A 21,514-nucleotide genomic window follows, 5' to 3' on the forward strand; every position below is an offset into this window, starting at 1 on the left:
TGATATTGAACATTTTCTGATAGCTGGGAATTTGATGCTATGTAAAAATATATTCAATATGAGAGCAGTCATATTCAATCTAGAATAATCTTTAATCGATTCACTGGATTTAATAGGATTTACAGGAAAAATTACAGCAATAAATTCCTGTGATTTTCATTTATGAGGATATCTGAAGGATCACATCTACCAGAATAATCTTCGCACAATTGAGAATTGAAAACCAACATTCAAACCGTTGTAAAGGAGATTTCTATACTGCAACTCTCGAAGAAGTGATGAACAGTTTCCGTGGACGTTTGAATATGGTGGTGGCCGCTGATGGATTTCATATTGAACATGTTTTCACATAAAATCAAACTTCCAGCTGTCAGGAATTATTCAACACCAAATCATCAATGTATGTAATGCAGTAGCATAAATATTAGTAATTCGAAAGTGTTGCGACTTTTTGTGAAGATCCTGCCGATTGTTTCGCGATTCGGGTGATCTTTGTGGCCGAAAAGCAGCACGTAGCTGCAAATGGATGTCGGCGGTGCCGAATCCTGGGCGATCGTCATGGCGGGGTTAAATCGGCGCATTTTCAGCGCGGGAAAAAATATCACAGTCGAAAGTTGAGAGGATTAGGCGCACGACCGTCAATCGTTTGATGTAAGCGCCATTAGTAAGTTTCCGTCATCGCCAGTAGCGTCTTCCCATCTTTTCCGCGAAAACCGGCCAGCGAAAGATGAGTGTTGTACGCGAATCGATATCGAGAGTGCCGAATAGAGTACCGCGTGATTGTCGTACGGTGTTCAGTTGATGTATGTCAGACATATACGCAAAACATTCGAGCATTGACGAGTGACGATTGACCGATAAGAAACAAGCCTCGCTATCATCATCTCGTCACAAGGCGTTCTTGTAACGAAAATGCTTTCGTTTCCCCATGGATTCGTTTCGAGAATGCAATGAGCAGCGAGTGCGAATCGACCAGGTACCGAATTGTATAATATCGAATTTTGTATTGCATATACATTATTGCATAGTCGCGAACGCGCTATGCAAGTAGCTCCGGTTATTCATTGTTATAAACATAGCAATAACAACTCATTATTATTAACCATAATATAATATTATATTATAATAATATAATAAACCGTAATATTACTGTTTAATGCTTTATTATTAGCGAATACGCGCAAGCAATAAAAATTATGTCGTTAATATGATCAAGTAGTTCTATGTTAATGACTTAACATTTTAAAATTTTTTATCATTTGAATCATTCTAAAACAATTTCATACTTCTTGAAGGAAACATTTATTTCGTAAATTTAAAATAGATTAATTTTTAATTAATCAATTAATCTTTTTTTGAGATTTATACAAACTATTCTTGTATACTTACATTTGACGATGTACTACCACAATCTCATTTCTTTCTTCTCTTTTCTTCCGAACGTTCAGGAAATCGATAAAATTGTAGCTCAGGATTTGTTCGTTCACTATTGAAATATCCGACTACATACATCTCAATTGCTCGATTTTTATTTAATAAATTTTAAGAAACCTGGAACATTATTCGTACTTTAAATTTTGTTCATACTCCCAAAGTTTCGGAAAGTGACCGCTGAGCGGCGCTGTGCGAACTACTTGCATATAGTATTATGCAAGTATACGCGTAGCGCGTAGCACGCAATGTACGACTAATGATTTAGCATTCACGCAGGACACAGATACGCGTTTGTTGTGTTACTCGCGTCGCGACATGTTGTCAGCTGGATGCGATATCGAAACATCTCCGATTCTTTCGCATGATTCTTGCGCGATACAATATTCGATATGTACGAGCGAATCACGCGGGCGAATTAAAGTCGGAAGTGTCGCGAATCGAGGGACACACGACTGACACGACCGACTTTTTATTGCACAATTTTCACCCATCCCAACGGTAAATCGCGCGTGAGAATATCGGGAGTGCGAGAGGAATACGTGAGGAGAGATCGCGCGTGATTGTAATCGGTCACGAATCTGTTTACGCGTGGAGTGTCGCGAGTGTTGATCCAATGCTTCCGAGGATGACCACTTTCCGTGTTCCGATTCAACGGATCGAGCGTATCCACCGTGGTGGATCATCGAGAATCTCTGCGTCATGTTAATCAAGGTTAGCATTACATCAAAACGAATTTCACCGAAATTGCGATCGTATTTTGTCCATTTATCTTCTAAATAATATAGTAATGTAATATTTTCGTTACTCTCTTTTAAAAGGGTAAAATGGAGAAATATTTGATAGAAATATATTGGAACGTGAAAAATACAGATAATAATAAAAATTTTATAAAATGAATTTCAGTAATCGAGCTTGTATTACAACATCTCTTAATTAACTTCTATATGCGTTACAATGAAATTATATTGTATCTTGCTTTGCAAATTTATATTTAATCATATTTTGATGAAGGAAAATGTAGATTTATAATAATGTTTGGAAATATATTTCTTTGAGAGAGATATTTTTCAGAAACATTTATATAGCAAACATATTGCAAATCCGACACTGTTATGGCTCGTGAATTTTCATATCTGTGTCGATGCTTTAATTGCACATGTTAACACATGTTACATGAATTTTTCTACCGTGTCAATTCTCTACACGATCCGTTATAATATATATTTCTCGTATAATAAAGAAAAAATAGAAAAACGTATATCAAAGCGAGGGAAGCGCGTAAAATTTCGATTGTCGTAAAATCGCCATTTGTTTGATCTCTTTTTTTGGCATGTAATAAAGCGGTTTTCATACTTCCGTGCTTCCCTTCCCCCGGCCCAGGAGAAGCAACGCAATTCATTTGAAACGGCGGCGACAAACCGCCGATCGAGCTGCGTTTAACGAAAGACGCTCCATTGATTTGTGACGATCCACCCGATCGCTCGGTATCTTTCGCTTCGGCTCGGTGACGCATAAAAGTTCCCAAGCTTCCGCGCGTTCTCTCAGCTTCCCATCGCGGTCGCCGATAAACGACGAAAGTTCCAGCAGGTTGCAGTTTCCAGCCAGTCAGGCGAATCCGTGGCGGCGACGGCGCGGCGGCGAGTTTACGAATCGGTCGCGCAGGTTCCCATGCCATCACTTCGCCTCGCATTACTTTTGCCTGCGACTACCTGAGCAGAAAGTGGGACACACGCTCACGAGGATCGTTTCTTTATAAAGAAAGTTTATCTTATCGCGTATATACTACGTAGACGAATTGAGATATCTGTTCTGGCGTGAGAGATGCTGCGCGAGAAAATGCAATTTTGCGAGGGCATGTGTTACGTGCAGGATATATACCTATATATACGTAATTCTGCAGAATTGATATATGTATATTGGGTGCGTTCCGTTTTACGTATATAATGCGCGTCATTTATCCTTGTTGTTCACCGAATGTTAAACGAGGATAAATGATGCATTACGCGCAACATGCGTGAAACGGGACGCACCCATTAATGTATAACTTATAAAAATAAATTTTAAAAAGATGAGAGATAAAATTTAATTTTTGTTAAATGTCAAATAATTCTTTTTTTATAGGCAATATGTATGAGAGATAAATTGAAAAATTTCATATTCTCTCTGTTTTTATCTTAAAATAAGTGAGGAGAATATGAATAGATATAACTTATAATTAATTAGAGAAGGTACCATTTTCGGAATTCTGATGGTGATCCTTGTAGCCTAATAATAATATTTCTGTGTGAATTTTGTATTTCCCAACTCGGTAAACCGCGTAATATAAATAACTGTTGCTACATTATTTACGTATAAAAAATAAATTTGATATATCTTAAAAATATTGTGATATACAGTCAATATTTATTATATGTATAAATCTATTTTTTTTGCTGTAAAATAATTATTTAATGCTGTTTATATGTCATTAATTATTATAAATTTCATATTTACTCCTGTTTTTACTGTTTGTGAAGGATGGATAATAATACTTGGCGCTTTAAATTAATTTCTGATTCTTTATTAATGACTTTGTAATGAGGAGCGACACACTGTCTTTCTCCCCCTCTCTCCGGAACGGTACTTACGTCGCAGATATTATATTAACATTTTATTAAACGTCGTCTTCCCGATCCGACCATCGTCGGTGAGTTAAAGCGACTGATTTGCATAGTCATGTCACGTTATAAGCTCGGAAAGCCGCGCCCGGCAACCGTCGTCGCTTTGCTCATCGTCTCGCGTTGTTGGTCCGCCGCGGCCGCTAGTTCGTATCTACGCTCGGCGAGTATATACTCGCATTACAATACCGTTTGCAACTAGCGCGTGACTTATTACTCCGCGCCGAGAAGTCATTCCGGAGTTCAAGCGCTCCACCCATCCGGCAGCTGCCACGACGGCAGCTTCGAGACCGCGATTAGGGTTGCTGCGTGGTCGAGGCAATCTCTTTGCATCGGCGACGATATCAGAAGGAAGTCGTAACCGTTGAAACACGATCCTCAATAAAATTCCCTCGAAATTCATTGCGTATTTTTTATTCGTTGAACTTTGATTCGTTTGACTCGCTATTATTTTGATGGGATTTTGGTGCGATTATGTTTTACATTATAATATGTGGTAACCCAGTGGTTGATTAATTATTACTGTACAGATTCGTTAAGTCTGAAAACTTGATATTCACGAGGATAATAAGCATGATAATGTCGACAACAAAGTCGACAAGAACATTACTGTTCTTAAAGCCGAGATCTTCGCTGAGATATCGGAGCGTCAAAACTGAAGCCTCAACGCTTGTTTTTTTTCCTCCAATGCTGGTGTACCGTTAACGTCTTAAAATCGAATCGCTTCCGCGAAATGTGCTTCCGACGAAAGTTCCGATGGGAACTTCGCCCTTTGCCACCATTGTCGAGAGGAGGGCGGCTGTTTTTCGAAGCGTGAATTTAATCGAGCTTCCCATCGACCGGCCGGATAGACTTAAACGACCACCAGATCCGCCGTCTTCCTGGTACATAAATCCCGCGGCGATCCTCTTCCACGTCAGGCTGTAACCCTGAATGCGCTCTCCGCGAGATACGCTTCACTACCACTTCGGGTGAGCGCAGGTGGTGTTATGCCCCGCAACGGTTTCTCGCCGGACTTACCTCGTGTGTCCGCGTTCGGAAATTGCTCGTCCGCGGTCGCCGACACCCACTCGAAAGACGACAACCCCTCTGAGTATGATGGATTTTCGTATTCGGCAACCCGTAACGGCGAGAAGTCTAGTTTGTAATGATCATATCGCACTTTTATTCGACAATTAATATAGAAAAATTTCGTAAAACAGAATCGTTTTATAAATAAGTTAAAATTTATGAATATTGTTATAAATATATATAATTTTATATGAATGTGTGAGATTAATATGTGATAAATATTTATATCTCATTTTATGTATGCATCAAAGTTTTAAATAATATGAACCTAAGAATTAAACGTAAGTTAATCTTAAAAGATTCTTATAGGAACGTCCGAAGAGAATTAAGAGAAAATATAATATTAACGCTAGGCCGGGGAAGTTGTGTGAATAACTTTCACGGCTTTCACTAGTGGCTGATTTTTTGGTAAGAATTGACGAGAAGTGATTTTTATATGTATATATATATATATATATATATATATATATATATATATAAATTCAATCAGATATTCAATTAACTCTGAATATCTAAAAAGTAAGAAGGTTGAACCAACTCATAAATAAATAAATATGTATATATACACACACCAGCGTCAGTGGCCGTTAACGGTCGGCACATAAATGACGCCAATATTGCGTCATTGGCCATTAAAATGTTAATGCCCTCTATTTCTAGTAATCAAATATCAGAGAGAGCAAATTAAAGAATATCTTTTATTTGTCAAAATGAGAATTAACAGGAAATCTACAACATCGAGAATTTAATACTATAAATATTTTCTCCCGATGCTTTTACAAAAACTATTGTTGCATTCTTTTGATATTTTAAATAAGGACGAATTAAATGATTTGAAATGCAGAACTTGGCGGAAAATTTATTACCGAGTTCTGCTCCAGAGCAAATTTTTTCTCTAGAGTTACTCTTTCAGAAAGTTGGATGGTAATGTCAACAATCAATTACCGTTCCAATCGTCGCCGCCACGCAATCTGAAACGGATCCGGATCCGCAGCACTTCGTCATTAACCTCCTCTTTGCGTGACGAATAAAAGTTCTTTGTTTCTGCGCGCCGAGTTCCTGTTGTTGCGTTTTGTTTATTAGTCATCACGATTGTTTGAGAGAGAGAGAGAGAGAGAGAGAGAGAGAGAGAACTATGGGCTTGTTATTGTTATTGTTCTCCTCGATAGTCGCGAAAAAACACCTTTAAACATAACTGGTGGCAATTCGCCGCAATCAACGCGTTACCATGCTTTTTATTTGAATCTCTTTTTTCTCTCAATTTGCGATTTTATTCTTCGATGCGAATATATGTAGTTGTGTACTGTTATGTGCCGCTTGATTAAGCGCCAGAAGCAGGTTTCGAGGTATATTTAGATAAACGCAAAAAAATCGCACAAAATGTAATATTTATACATGTGTGGGAATATAACTTGATGTGCTTAATACAAAACGAATACAAATGAATATAAATGTAATACAAAACGAATTTCTTTGTCGTGAATAATGAACGGTTGTGAAAACGAGGACAACATCTTTGTCCTGAGTCGAGTTCGTTATTCTTCTCGTCATGCGATTCTCTCGGACGTCTCCATTACTGACGTATAATTAGGTGAGAGTGTAAGCAGGTCGACGTTTGTTTCTGCTGCTAATTGCCGACGAGCGTTTGACGTAACGGAAGCAGCGCGAGATTTCATGTCTCGGAAATCGCGTGCGAACTTACACGAATCAATAGAACTCGAATTTCTTTATACTCCTTCGAGGTCAATTAATATGTTTTATGAAAGAAATCAATTTTTTTAGAAAGGTTTATCTAAAAATCGAAAAGACTGTTTAAAAAAATACAAATAAAGTATATTATCGCAATAATTTCTAATCTGTATTGGACGTATAGAATGATCTACTTAATATGTGCATTTCCAGAATATTTCTTTCCAAAATTAAATTACACAAGAGAAAGAAAGAGAGTTTAAACTGCGTTTCTCTATTACAATTTCAAAAGATTTATTTTGTTGTTTTTAAGTTACTCAGTTGAACCACTATGTTTACGAGTTTTCTATGGATGAAGGGTTAAAAACGCATTATATGTCTCTGCACGACTTCATTCCTCCGTTGCTCCTTGCCTCTCGTGTCTTTCTGTTGGTCGCACGTCTTCCTCTCATTATCCTGTCGCGAGGCTTCTCCCGTGCTACCCACGCACGACAGGGAGGACCCGTTGGCGAACGTTAATGCCCGTATAACAGTATTTATTGCCCAGGCTCCGTCTTTCTTTTTCTCCTTCTCGATCGCCTCTCCGTCCACCCATAAATACATACGCACAATACGTCGTTAGGCGATCGCCCGGCCCCGGAAATAGACCGTGACCGAGTGCTGCACCCGAGACAATCCCCGGAAGAGCGTTCAGACGACTACCACTACACACCACTATCACTACCACCACCACCACCATCACCACCGGAAGGTTAACCACCGACAACGTGCGTACCTGTACGCGCGCAGGAGCACAAGTCTCTCTTCTCTCTCCCCCCCCTCTCTCTCTCTCTCTCTCTCTCTCTCTCTCTCTCTCTCTCTCTCTCTCTCCTTATCTCCGGCTTTCTGGATCGCCTAACGGAAGCCCGTATTAAGTTACGCTCTAAAGATACCGCTGGCCATCTCGTGACGATGATATTCGCTACGCGAACGCTCGTGCGATCAGCAGCAGTAGCCACGTCCGCCTGATTATTGCGGACGGGATAATACCGTCGGCGTATTCGAAGTTGAGTAACTCTAATGCGACGGGCCTCTCTTTAAACGGTATTTTGTCTGTTACGTTACACTATACCGATAGTGAAACTATGCCGAAAACGCATCGGCTGTTATGGAACTATAACTTCTCGGTTCCGCTATAGATATTGGTTGGAAAAGTCTACGAAATTAGCAACATTTGGAAATGCAATTTTGCGCGAATAAAATTGTTTTACATTAAAAATTATTAAAGTAAATATCAGTAAGAGAAGATAGAGAGAGAGAGAGGGGGGGCGGTGAGGGGAATTTGTTGTTGCAAACGTATAATTTCGCCAATTATAGCGGTTTCTCTTAGCCAGGGAGAGATATATAGAACAAATAGAAACGCACATTGTGAAGAAGTGTTCCAAGACATTAGGGCCAAGCTGCGATCTTATAGGCGCGCTACTAAAAGGTAATCGCGAAATAATACATAGCGGAATTACATTCCGCTGTACCGGGGCCGTGCAGCTTTTGCCGGTGTATTATTACGAATCGCCCGGAGAAACATTGCGCCGTAGTAACACCTATTTCCAACGGTAGAGAACGAAAGACCGTCCGTCCGCGCCCTTGTTCTTAATTAGCACCCTGGAGGGATGCTTATTACCTCTCATTGTGTACTTCGACGCTGCGAAAGGGACGCTGATAGCTTGGACGCGAAATCCGTGCCAGAGGACGAACGCTGTGGCGGCGGGCTCTGCAATTTCTTGCTTCAGCAACACTTTTCAGCGCTCGTTACTCTACGTTTTGTTAAAACATAAGCGCGCCTCGTAATTTTCTCTTGAACGCGATATATCCCTCTTCGCGTATAATTGTGTGAGAGACGTATAATTGTGCAATCAATGATCGAACTCGCAAAATGCATCACGTACGTGCGCTCTCGGATCGTTCCCGTTCATCCGATCGAATTCCGTTCATCCGTCAAGATAAGCCGCACGTATATATAGCTTCTGCGCGAGTAACCGCACTTTCGCATTTATCGCGTCACTTACCCCATTCTGATAAGACTGCCTTCCTGTGTCATCCCGCTGACAACGTCGACTCCGTCACGCGATTCCAACGTGGCCCGGCAACACGTCGCGTCGTCGTGTATAATCGGGCAACACGATAATTGTTATAAACATGTTTAATCGATGCAGGTGCAGTCTAAAGAGGCTGTCATCATGATCGATGAAGACGGCACGGACTTCAAACGGTTGCCTGAAGAGGAAGAGCGAGACGACGCGTCGTTAATTAATTTCTTCTCTTCTCTCGTCTACATATCTCGCGGCTTTATAGTTACTGTCGGTTTTATTACGGCGGCCGCGCGCGCGGGCGCGTACTAGTCTTCTAATTAATATAGGAGAACTTGTATCTTTGGATCGACGCAAGTGCCGCTGCTGCCGTCGCCGTAATTTCTACTTCTTTCTGCTTAGTGTTTAATGTCGACGTGCGTCGAGCCCTGAGACTCGCCACGCCGGCACGGCCGCACAGTGTAGCTCCCGATACACCACCGGGCGTAATGCGTGTGTTATTACGTTTATCATACGTAGATTTACCCGAGGCGAGGCGAGAGTGTGCATGCACAAGTCGCGTGATGGTAGAGAAACAATTTCTTATCCCGGGTCCTAATTAATGCGCGCCGCGGTGGAACGCCGGCCGCACAGGATCTTGATCGAAGACGCCGTCGTTGGCGCGCGTGTGTATGTGTGTGCGTGTGTGTGTATGTATGTGTGCGCGCGGTCGCGCGGGCGAATTAAACATTGTTGTTAAATTAATGCCGCCTATCCGTGTAATTAATGCCCGACGCAGCCGGACATTTTTCGCCGGGATATCTCGTGTCGAGCAAAGCATAGCACGGGGCGTCATGTTGCTTGCGTTATCGAACTCGTGCAGCATGTCTGCGTAATACTACCCGCACAGCGCGTTTGCCATTAAACTCGTTCCAATTTAATTAAAGTTGGTGTTTCGATGCGGCGTTTTAAATCCACAATGTGTGGATTAAACTTTTCAGTTTGGAGTACAATATTTAACGAAATTTCGTCTACAGATGCGCGTTTATCATCCTAACATCAGATTTTATCTTAAGTCGTATTGAAAATAATCTTTCAACTTTATTTCAAGATTTGTCAAAAATGGAAATTCACTTTTCGAGCGAGTTGTTCTTCTTTTTTAACATCAGTCAGAATGGTTGAAAGTTTTATTTATATCAGATTTGTGTGATTTATCCAACTTTTGTTTACACGTGCACCTGTAACATTCGCGCGAAACAATTATGGAGAACTGAACGTTGAAAATCAGTCACTTTTGCGGCGGCATTCCGGCAACTTTAACCGCACTGCATTAACATTCAGTGGACGGTGCCGCGTCGCGACGGCACTATTCTAAATTACGCCAACAGGAAATCGCAACTGGGGTCAGATCGCCAAACGCGGTAACGGCTAGTGGGTTGTCCAAAAATTCGGCGAGAAAACACTACGAGAAAACGCGTGTTCGCGCAGATGCACTCGAAATAGTTGTTTCACTTCCGCGGTAGTGAAGAGATTTTTTTAACTCCAGAATACACACACACACACACGCGCAGTATCAAATGATAGATATATATACATATATGTATATTATGTATATGTGTGCGTATGTATGTATGTGTATATACTGTATATACAAATACATATATGAGTAGATGAGGAAGTAAGGGTTAATGTGTAGGGGAGATTCTGGCAACTTCCCGTGGGAAGTTTCGGGCGCCCGAAGGCGCGGTTTTCCGGAGGAACTGCTTAACTATAACGCATCTACAACGCTGTTCGTACATGCAAGTAGTAGACTGCGTTTCTGTTCTCTTTCTCTCACAGTCTCTCACTTCGGAGTTCCGTACTTCGTTACGGAACTTGGGCGCTCGTCTTTCCGAAGTCGCTACGGGCTTTGTTTTCAGTTAACTCGCGGAGTAACCGCCGAAAGTTGAAGCACCGCACCGAGTTTAAGAGGCCGCCGCCACCATGTCGGCGACGTGACGTAAACTTGAGAGTTTCTTCCGGTTATTCCGATTATCCGCGTTACCAGAATTAAGTTATGGATTGTACAAAATGTTTATTGTGGAATACAAGATATTTGTATATATTACTTGAAAAATGCACTTTTTATTTATGTGTTGAAGATCTTGAATTCTTCATTAAATATAACTAAAGAATTTTAATAAATGACTAAATATTTTTATCAAGAATTAAAAAAATAAAAAATATTACTTATTTAATTAGAAAATTAAATTTCTAATAAAAGTTGGAATTCTGAAGGATAATAATTTTGAAAAGTTATGAGATTTCTTTAACAATGAAAGAATTTTAGAAATTAACAGTATTAAACTTGAAAATTTAAATAGACAGTAATACATGAATTAAAAGTGCATTTGGCTTAATGAAAAGTGCGGGTATAACTGAATCACCAAGACTCCATATCAAATTAGCAAGATTTTGAAGATAACCGAGAAAACAGAAAACAGTAATATCATTATTATCAAGCAAATATGCGTGAATACCTCGCGGAAAACAACTCGTTTAGCTCATATTTGAAAAATCGAGTAATCGTGGCGTGTGTAAGTGTATGGGATTAAGTTTCATCATTCAGCATAGCAGTGAGAGATTTATGCTCAGTTCGGGATTAAGATAGCAACTATTCTGTAGGCGTCTGTCCTAATTTCGGATATAATTGCTTTTCTCTCGGGCATTTAACTGGGACGGGTGGTTGAGGAGGTATCTCGCGGCGCAGTGTGAAAATCCAGGGCGTGGGCGAGAAATGCCAAGACAATACGTTTCATTGCGCGCAACGCGGACGAGCGAGCAGCTCGACGTAGATGAAGATTACATGCCAGTAATCTTTTAATTACCTCCTTTTATTTTTTTTCCTTCTCCATCGTTGCTTTAAAGAGACGGCCGCCCAGAGATGCACTGTAATAATGGAATGTGCACGCTTCTCTCCCGACAATGAGCCATTTGTGAAATGCGTGTGTATAGAGCGAGCCTTAAAAAAGCTGCTGAGATTCAGCAACAAAGGCATCAATTATTTACTTTAACGAGTTTAACGTTGACCTAAAAAAGTCAAATTGTTATTAATATTTTATGTTTGCGGGAGAATAGATGGGAAATATTAAAAGCACAGAATAGTAAAATGTTTTCATATATATTGTATTTCTATAAAAAACATGGTTGTAACTGTGATTTGTATTTTCCTGTTTCAGGTACGTGATTGAAACAAGCTTTCATGGAATTGTACGCGGTGAGCGAATTATTGTAATTTTCGTTATTGCATGTTGTATTGTTTGAAGAGAGGTTAAATATGCGATAGCGATGCGCGAAATCTTATTTCTTTCGATCTGAATAATGTATTTTTAACCAGAGTATGATGTAACATAAACATTTTGAACCTTATAGGTCGAAATTATAAATCATGGGTTTGATATTCTTTCTTTTGTTACCGCGAGAATCCTCTGTAATCCTTGCACAACACGTTTCACGACGGTTTAATTTTGAATTTGGCACAGTTTCAATGGCATTCGCTGTCGCACGTGCTGGAAAAGCCTTTATGGTTCAATTTTCTGTGACAACGTATGAATATTCGGGCTTTAACCGCCGATCACTCACAACCGATTTCATCAGTTTTTATATCCGCGATGTGAAAAGCGCGCCGATTTCCAAGTTTCGTACGAAACGCTTTGTCAGCAAATTTTTGAAAACAGGCATTATCGTATTTTTTATGTTTAGAAACCATGAAAGTTGAAATCGTTAATAAAATTTTGCTGTAAATGTAGAATGCTAAAATACAAAGTTGTTATCTATATTAAAATAACAATAGAAAATAATAATATAATTATAATACAATGACTAAGCTTATACATAAGATATTTGGAGATATCTGGATCTATCTCTTTCGAGTTACTATGTATCTTAAAATTTATAAAGTAAGAAAAAAAGTAGAAAAAAAATACGAATTATTTTTTAAATATATTTTTAATTCTATCACTATTTAATTTATGGACCACTGAACTTCGATACTTTATTGATAATAATTCTATCTAGACGCTTGTCCCGCCAGTCAAACTTTCGCAGAAAACGTCCAGCCGAATAATGTGTTTCATTAAACACGCTTTTTGCGTAAAGACACTTTTTTCACACACGAAAAAACACGTACGATTTTTTATACCAATATTCATTTCGAGGCAAATGCGCGTCCAATCTTTTTCCGGTTTTTTCCCTCGTCACCTCCGCGCTTATGGCAAGCTCGAGGATGCGAGAGAGAGTATCGGATATCTTCCCGGATATATCTTTTTTCTTTTTTTCTTTTTTTTTTCATCACGGCCACCCACGCGTTTCAATATTTTTGTCATTCCGTCTAGAGCAACGTTGCTTCCTGTGCATAGCACTCGAGAGCAATGCATCGCGTATACATGTGGCACTCGTCGTGCCGCACTTGAACTTGCATTCCGCGCGTGCCACTCTTTGGTTTCTGCGCAGACACGTTTCCTTTAACCTGCCGAGCGAAACCCGATTTTCATTTCGCGAGCGACATATGTCGAGTCGAGTGACGTCGAGAGCCACACTGGCGGAATTAAAAATACATAAATTATGCGAAAGAGAAAAGATAGAAAAGCACTTTTATTTAGCATTTTAGGAGAATTTTTCGAAAACGCATTGACAGTATAAAAGTCATAGTGAAGGATTCAAATTTGAATGAAATAAATTTTGCAACATTTTTTTTTACAATTGTAATATGAAATACACGCAAAGTTGAATAATCTGTTAGAAAACTGGCCAAGGGGTTATTCCTTGAAACTGGCTTAAAACTTGAAAATTACACAATAATAAAAATAGCATTTAAAAAAAATAGCAGTATAATTACAATTATTTCAAGACAGTCTCAGTGTACAGCTAAGCATGATTCATGATTAATTTCCTAATTTGGAATAATAATTTGATTGATCGAAATTTAATTTCGTCTCCAATGACGTTCTCCAATTTCGTGCATAAACTGATGGCGTAATTTTGATAAATTATTACTGCAATATTAATCCGGTTTGCTTGCCGGATTGTGAATTGCAAATATAGACGGATGTAATCAATTACATTAGCAACTAATTAATCTTGAATCGTGCGCGCATTCACGTATCGGCATGATTAAATACGCAGTCACGTCCAGCGGGGGGGAATTTAAACTCAATAATTTCTTTGTTAACGTTAATCTACATGAAGTACTAGAAGAAAACAAGTATCACATCTCTCTTGCAAACTGCAATATTATCGAAGCAATTGAATCGGGCACGGGAAACTTGGAGATGAAATATGTCGCAATAATAAAAAACAATTTTAAAACTCTGATTTCAAATTCATTCTGTTCCTGTATATTTTAATATATAAACTGCGAAGACTCTTATCGCACTGTAGAAAATTAACATGGTTCTTGGGCATTAATCACGTCACGCGGCGCAAATAATAGGATCGAAAAATGATAAAGTTTAAATTTGTATTCATGTTTCGACACTAGCGAGACGTAAATATATCTCGACGCGATACGCTGAGGCATGATGTATTATCGGGACCATCCGGGAACGCGACACCGGAACATCTATCACGACAGGCAGGGCGGGCCAGAGGAGATCTTCGGGTATTATCGAACAACGCCATTGTCCACGTTTATAATGATTGCCGAACGAATTGGCCGGCGGCGATGTATTTTGTCGCCTGGCCTGACCCGCCGCGGTCCGGCCCGACCCGGCGACGCATACACGCGCGCGGCTGGCCGCGCGTGTAACAAGCCTCGGGGTCAGTATATTTTTCAGCAACCTTCATTTATCACGCTACCGTAAACAACCCATGCGATCCGTGATTCAATTTGAAACACGACGCGCATTATAGATTGGTTGCGGACCTACGGTTCATTCCGTCTCGGATTCGATCTCGCTATAATGGCCGCGATCAAGGGGACCGCGCATTATAGTATTACGACTGATACGGAAGGGAAGGCAGTAGAGATGGCAGTGGCGGACATTATTTATTCCCTCTTGGGAATATTTTTTTCAATGAAAGAATTGTCTCTATATTATAGATACTTTTTATATATTATTTCACAAATTGATTCAGATATTATCAGTAATATGTCTTTCGAGTTGTATAATATAATTAATGTATGTATGTGTGTATATATATCTAAAAACGAATAAATAGACATTTAAATCCTAAAATAAAACGTCCGATTGTGCGGCTGACAAAGCTTAACGAGCTTTCCATATCGTTATTTTCCCTATCTTATTACGATAGAAGACATATATCCCGCCTTAATTATCTCCGAGACGCGTTTTCCGGCTACTCTTCTCTTTCAGACACGCCTATCATGAAACGTGCTCATGCGAGAATCGGCGTTAGTCGTCGTTCCGAGTGTTCGCTCGTCAATTCTTAGACAATTGTCGGCACGCCACATGTCGTGTCGCTCGCTCGCGGACTCACTGGCTCGTGTTAATAATCCAAGGAAGCGTGCGCTATCGCCAAAGCGAATATCGGACCTAACGCTAATTTAAATATTAAGCCATGCGAGGCCGATGCTAATAACAGCGCCAGCCCCGGTTGTCCGCGCGTATGCGCGCGTGTACGGCATTCCCTCCCGCAACAGTCACATTTACATAATCGTATTCTTTATCTCTGTTTTTTTCTCTCCCCGTGTTTATCCGCCCCTTCCGGGTGTAGCGGATAACGTAGACCGCGTCGTTTCGTTTCTCGGTTTATCGCTGTTAGCTTTTGGAGGGCGAGACCTCTCGGTCTGTGCGCTGCCAAATGTAGGTATCGCACGTGACACGATTCATACCCAGTATCCCGTTACTTCATGAAATTTTAAAGAGTGACCCCAAAATCGCATGTTTTTAGCCTATTTTTCTGGCCCTCGAAATTCGAATCGAATTGTATGCCAAACGATGCTATATGATGGGACATTAATCTAAAAAAAATTTAAAGTTGAGCATAGGGCTAGTTTTGGAGATACGCGGGGTCAAAGTAGCTGAATTCCTAATATTGTCCAAGTACAATAGACACAAACAGGAAGTTAAAACTTCTTTGATAATAGTGCATGGTATTTTGAATAGAATTAGTCCGAATGGTTCTCTGACCACCGTACTAAAAATCTACTCCGTCCACCCCTGTTGCTTAATTTTTTAAAGGGGTAGAACTATCCCCAAAAGAAGTTTTTGCCGAATTTCTGGAAAACGGATAGAGATGCGAAAATTATTTCAAATGGAAGTTGATTGTCTAAGAATTCTGCACAAAAAAGGTTTATTTTATTTTTTCGTACAACTTACTCTTTGGCCGGAAACCGCACTTGAAAAAAGATAATTTTTGAAAATAAAGGGAATCTTCTTAAGGAACTAGGGTGAACTGACCAGTGAATGAACAAATAAGCGGCGTCTCCTATTCATTAGAGACGTAAAATAAAATTATTATCCGTATCACTTTCGGTATCGATGTAGTACATTCAATATATCATACTGTTTATAAAAAAGAATATTAAAGGTGCTTTCAGAGAATAAAACATTTAGAAAATAAATGGAAAAGTGACAAAAGGACCGATATACCGGTGACTGAACAGAATTGTTAGTAAATGAACGGCTGCTTACCAGTGAATGAACATGTATTCCATGTAGTTACATACCTACTAATGTAATATAGATGTCTTAATAATTAAAGTTAAATATTATATTTTAACAATCACAGAATGTTATTTTTGCACTGGAATAATACTATAAAGCATATAAACCTATGTATTATAAAGCTAATATAACCTAACCTAACATAAAGCTTTTTCGGCTTCTTGACTCTTGAGAATAGTTTTACCTCGAATCGGGGGTAAGTAGCCTCTTAAAGTAACTTTACTTCTTTTCAGTCTCAGAATTATCTAATTCCTTTTTCTTCGACGTTCGACGTCGACTTACTTAGTTACTCTTTTTTTATTATTTGGAATAATTTGATCAACATTTACAGCAGGATCTTCTGTGGTTATTGAATCATCCTGTTTTTTTTTTTTTTTTTAATTAAAAATGTCAAGTCAATTTATCTATTACTATCTAGATACTACCTAATTACCAAAATAGAGCCCATATGTTCATTCACTGGGAAAAGGTTAGAAAATCACACCAGTGAATAGACATCAGCGTATTTTTACGAATTTACATAAAAAAAATGTTTATATTTAAAATACAAGTGATTTTGTTCATTTACTGGACCCTGTTCATTCACTGGTCGGCTTACCCTATCATTACAAAAATAAAGTGTCAATATTTTAAGATATACAATCATTGTAGAAAGATTTCAGTTATCTTAAGTATTGCGAAGTGTGATATTTACATCGCATGTGATATTTAAAGTGTCTTATATCAAGATACTTAAGATAACGCAGTACTTAAAATAACTAAAATTCTTCTACAATTATATCTTAAAATATTGACACTTATTTTTGTGATGATAGTTCCTTAAGAGGGAATTTCCTTTATTTTCAAAAATTATCTTTCTTTAGGTGCGGTTTCCGGCCAAAAAGGGAGTCCTACAAAAAAATGAAAGAGACTTTTTTTGTGCAGAATTCCTAGACAAACAACTCCCATTCGAAACATTTTTTCGTTTCTCTATCCGTTTTCTAGAGATTCGGCAAAAACTTTTTTTTGTGAAGGTAGTTTTACCTTTTTTAGAAAATTAAGCAACAGGGTTGGAAGGGGTGAATTTTTAGTACAGTGGTCAGAGAACTATTCGGACTAATTCTATTCAAAATACCATTATTATCAAAAAAAGTTTTAACTTCCTTTTGTGTCTATTGTACTTGGACAACATTGGAAATTTGGCTACTTCCCCGTATCTCCAAAACTAGCCCAATGCTCAACTTTAAATTTTTTTGAGATTAATGTCCCATCATATAGCATCGTTGGCATACAATTCAATTCGAATTTCGAGGGCCACCAAAATAGGCTAAAAACGTGCGATTTTGGGGTCACTCTTTGGATTTTATACATTAAGGTAGTTCGATGATGAAGGGCCGAAGTCAAAACAATGTTTATCATTTTTTTATTTATATGATTATAAGAAATAGAATAACCCGCATCGCAAAGCTTCGTAACGACGTAAAAAGACCGTTAGTAAATAATTTTTACGTTGTAGAATAATATTTTGCCTGAAACAGATTAAATAAAGCTTGTGTTAACGCGTCGCTTGACTAGTTTAATTATTAATTTAAAAAAAAAAAAAATTGTACGGTGGATCGTGTTCACCTTCAACTATAGGCTTCCTCACAGTATCCTCTTTCCAGCATCGATATATATTGTTCAGACATTTTTGGCAAAAGATTTTTCGCAAACTCGTGTTATTCATAGGAAAATAACCTCTTTTCCTATTAGACCAATGTTAAAATCATTAAAATCACCTAATTTTAAAATTAAATATCTTGAGAACGGGACGGTGAATTATCTTTTTTCTGGGCTTAATCGATTCAGGAGAGTTTCTTTTTTCGATATAAAAAATAAAACCTATCACTTTTGGCAAAAGTTGTTCATCGTCGAACTACCTTAATTAACGAGAAATATATAGGATTCTGAAAATAGATTCTGCGAAATGTTCAAAATTGGTTTTCAATCTTGCGAAATATAACCGTATAAGGTGAAAGAATCAAGAAATAAGATATTGCTAAAAGTGCAGTCAGTCATGAGATATTTTTCGCCGTTCGATTAATAATAATAATCTTAATAATAATCGCATCCATTCTTATTGAAGTGTCGCGATTGGAATCTCGTGATCGACGTAGCCGCATTCCCTGTCGGATGCGCGAGCGGGAGAGGCAATCCTCGCCATTGATCTTGTCGTATTCTCATTGTGTCAGTCTGGAAAGCTCATTAATATCTCGCGACATCGCATCGGCACATCAAATGGACATCGAGATAAGTAATCTGTCAATTATCGGTCCCGTTGTACGTTCTAGACAGCGTGAGTGTTTCATCGCGATACGACCATCTCGTCGCGCGTCATAAAAGTGAACGGCGGCGAAGCTTCTGTAGGTTTAACTATACCTGACTATTTTGTTTTATACAAGTATTTTGTACGGCCTTCTATAGTTCATGCGCGTGAAGCTCTTAAAAATTATAATAAAGGCTGCTCCAATTAAAACGTTTTTTTCTTCAGAACAATGACGTTCATATCGCGACATTCATTGTTAACGATTCGCGGGCTCTGTACAAAAGCGGTCTGGATTGCGATCCGATGTATCGAGCCCACGTTGACAAATTCATTAGTTTTCATTCGATGATCGTGAGTGGAACGTTTTTCATGTCCCCTCTTTTCCCCTTCTCTCTTTGAGCCGTACATCACGGCCGTATTTAATGCGCGTTAAGCGAGTTTCGCAGTGTTGCATCCGCGGGAGATGGGCGTGTAACGGCCATCAGTGGCGGTATTAAAGACAAATCCTTCCGGATATCCGGTAACTGCGATTGCATATGAAATAACGGCCGGGCGAGCAGTCGTGCGACCCTTTTCGATATTGATGGACGACAGTTCGCGTGCGGTACAATCGTTTTTCAATCGCCGCGCAACCCGCGGAGATCGCCCATCGTTTGCATGTGCGCCACGCCGCGACAAGACGCAATATGGAACAAATACTGGAATCGGCGGAATATCAATTTGCGTCGGAATTACCGATCGGGCGACATCGATTGGCGAAATTATACCTCGCGGCCGACCTCGCTTTCCCGGGACGCGAGACCGCTAATTAATGTCGGAACAAAAAAATCCTTCCGATAAATAAAATATCTCTCTATCTTCGTGCGAGATATTCGGATACGCACATGCAACGTGGTAACTTTCGATTGCTCGCGGCTCGCGTGTATGATAACATTTAACGTACGACGTGATTCGTAATAAACGTTTAAAATATCAGTCAATTTCTTACTTAAATTAGTCAAAATTTCTTATTTTTATTATGTTAAAAAGAATAATGAAAGAGAGAAAGAGCCATCATTAGAGCTTGTGGATTAGTGGATTGTAAGCAAAATTCACGAATCCATAATAACGAATAACAAAATTATATTTTACAGCAAATAAACTTTTGCAAAGTCAAAGTTACAGTTTGAATTATTAAGGTATTTATAATGTCGAACATAAAAATATTGCTGTACGCGTGTACTGTTTTCCTTAGGAATATTTTGACCTTCTATTTTGATAAATAATATCCATTCTGTACACTTTAACACGTATAGACTGGCAAATTATCTTGTGCTTATTGCTTTCTATCACAAGAGAGATATATTTTCCGAGAACGATTTGTTACCAATTTTGCCTAAGAACAATCGCGACGAGATGAGAATAATCGAGCGGCAGGAAGTTCAGCGCGTTAATAAACGCGCGCGGAAATGAAACGCGTCTGCGATTGTGGGACTTTAGCCTTTGTTTCTGACGCAGCGATAGTGAGAGAAAGCACCTAAATGAACCTCCCGGTGAATGAATCGTAAGCTGAATACATGCGCATAAAACCGGTAAATACTAAATGTTACAGTGATAAAGCGTGTATATGTATATATATGTACGACTGCGCGATGAAAGTTATTCGATTTTTCCTTTGGCAGCGGAATTAATAAATCGATAAAACCTGAAAACATTTTTGTAATACGTTTACTGACATTTTTTAATAAAAATTACGAATGATACGGTTTGAAAGTTATAAATGACAATATCTCGAAGTGAGATACGTGTAACTCGGCGATACTCGCGTTGCTCGTTGGTCCTCGTCTCTCGATTAATCTTACGAAACATTTTTTTCATCGAGGAAAGCAGCCGTATGGCTATCGATACGTGTGCAAGATACACTTCGCGACACCGTGCAAAAAAGGAACGAGTCGTCTTCGGATCGTGTCCCTTCGTCATGCCACGATGTATACGACGTGCAGATCGCTCGGCTTTATCTGATGCAACCGCGACATCTCGTCGTCGATCCTGCCGAGCGTCGCACCGCCGCGCCCCGCGCGCCGCTTCGATGGACGTGTCTCGTCGATTGTGGACAGACAGATCGAACGAAGGACGAGAAAAGGCGGCAATTAATCTCACCGACGCTGAGCGTCGCGACGTTAATTAATCTAATATAGCATTAATATTATAATTAGCTCGTCCATGAATCAATTGATACTTATAATTAATCCCTCTAGTCGTTTATGAAATCAGCAGCGGCGCGGCTGCTTTCGACGTGGTGACGGTTGATTTATTATGTCGCTTTCGAGCGCGTGCAGGGTAATTCATGACGAATATGTAAAATATTAAGAGAAGAACATTATGTTGCTTAAATTTTAAATACGAATATTTTGTGGAGAAATTATTGTCGAGCAAGATCGTTGTTCATTTTTTAATGTGCCGTTAAGCGCGATCTTGAAAGCTAAATTTCAAATAAAAATTCAGTTGAAGTCCGCTTAAAATTAAATCGAAAATAAAGATGTTGTCGTTATCTCTAATCACTGAAATTTAATTCGGGAAAGAAGAAAAATTCGCGATGTAGGTATCATAATTCGAGATCTATTCCATTCATCGTCTTATAAGATTTCTTCTGTCTGCTATGTAAGCAAAGAAAATCTTCTGTTAATA

The 21,514-nt window shown here is 39.1% G+C and overlaps 1 protein-coding gene across 2 annotated transcripts in view; it reads left to right on the forward strand.

Annotated features, from left to right (window-relative positions):
* LOC143898290 (CCR4-NOT transcription complex subunit 6-like) overlaps positions 1-21,514 on the forward strand; it is a 379,988-nt gene that overhangs the window by 306,420 nt on the left and 52,054 nt on the right. The window contains exon 4 of one of the 2 annotated variants that reach the window (XM_077407669.1): positions 12,115-12,342. The exons of the other annotated variant lie outside the window; for it this stretch is intronic. Coding sequence (XP_077263795.1) covers positions 12,115-12,122 — 8 coding nt within the window. The 3' untranslated portion in view covers positions 12,123-12,342. Of the gene's footprint in view, positions 1-12,114; positions 12,343-21,514 lie in introns of those variants that run through there. 2 annotated transcript variants of the gene reach the window in all.

The sequence above is a fragment of the Temnothorax americanus genome, unplaced genomic scaffold (genome assembly GCF_048541705.1).
Source record: "Temnothorax americanus isolate GAGA-0224 unplaced genomic scaffold, ASM4854170v1 Scaffold23, whole genome shotgun sequence".
Lineage (NCBI taxonomy): Eukaryota > Metazoa > Arthropoda > Insecta > Hymenoptera > Formicidae > Temnothorax > Temnothorax americanus.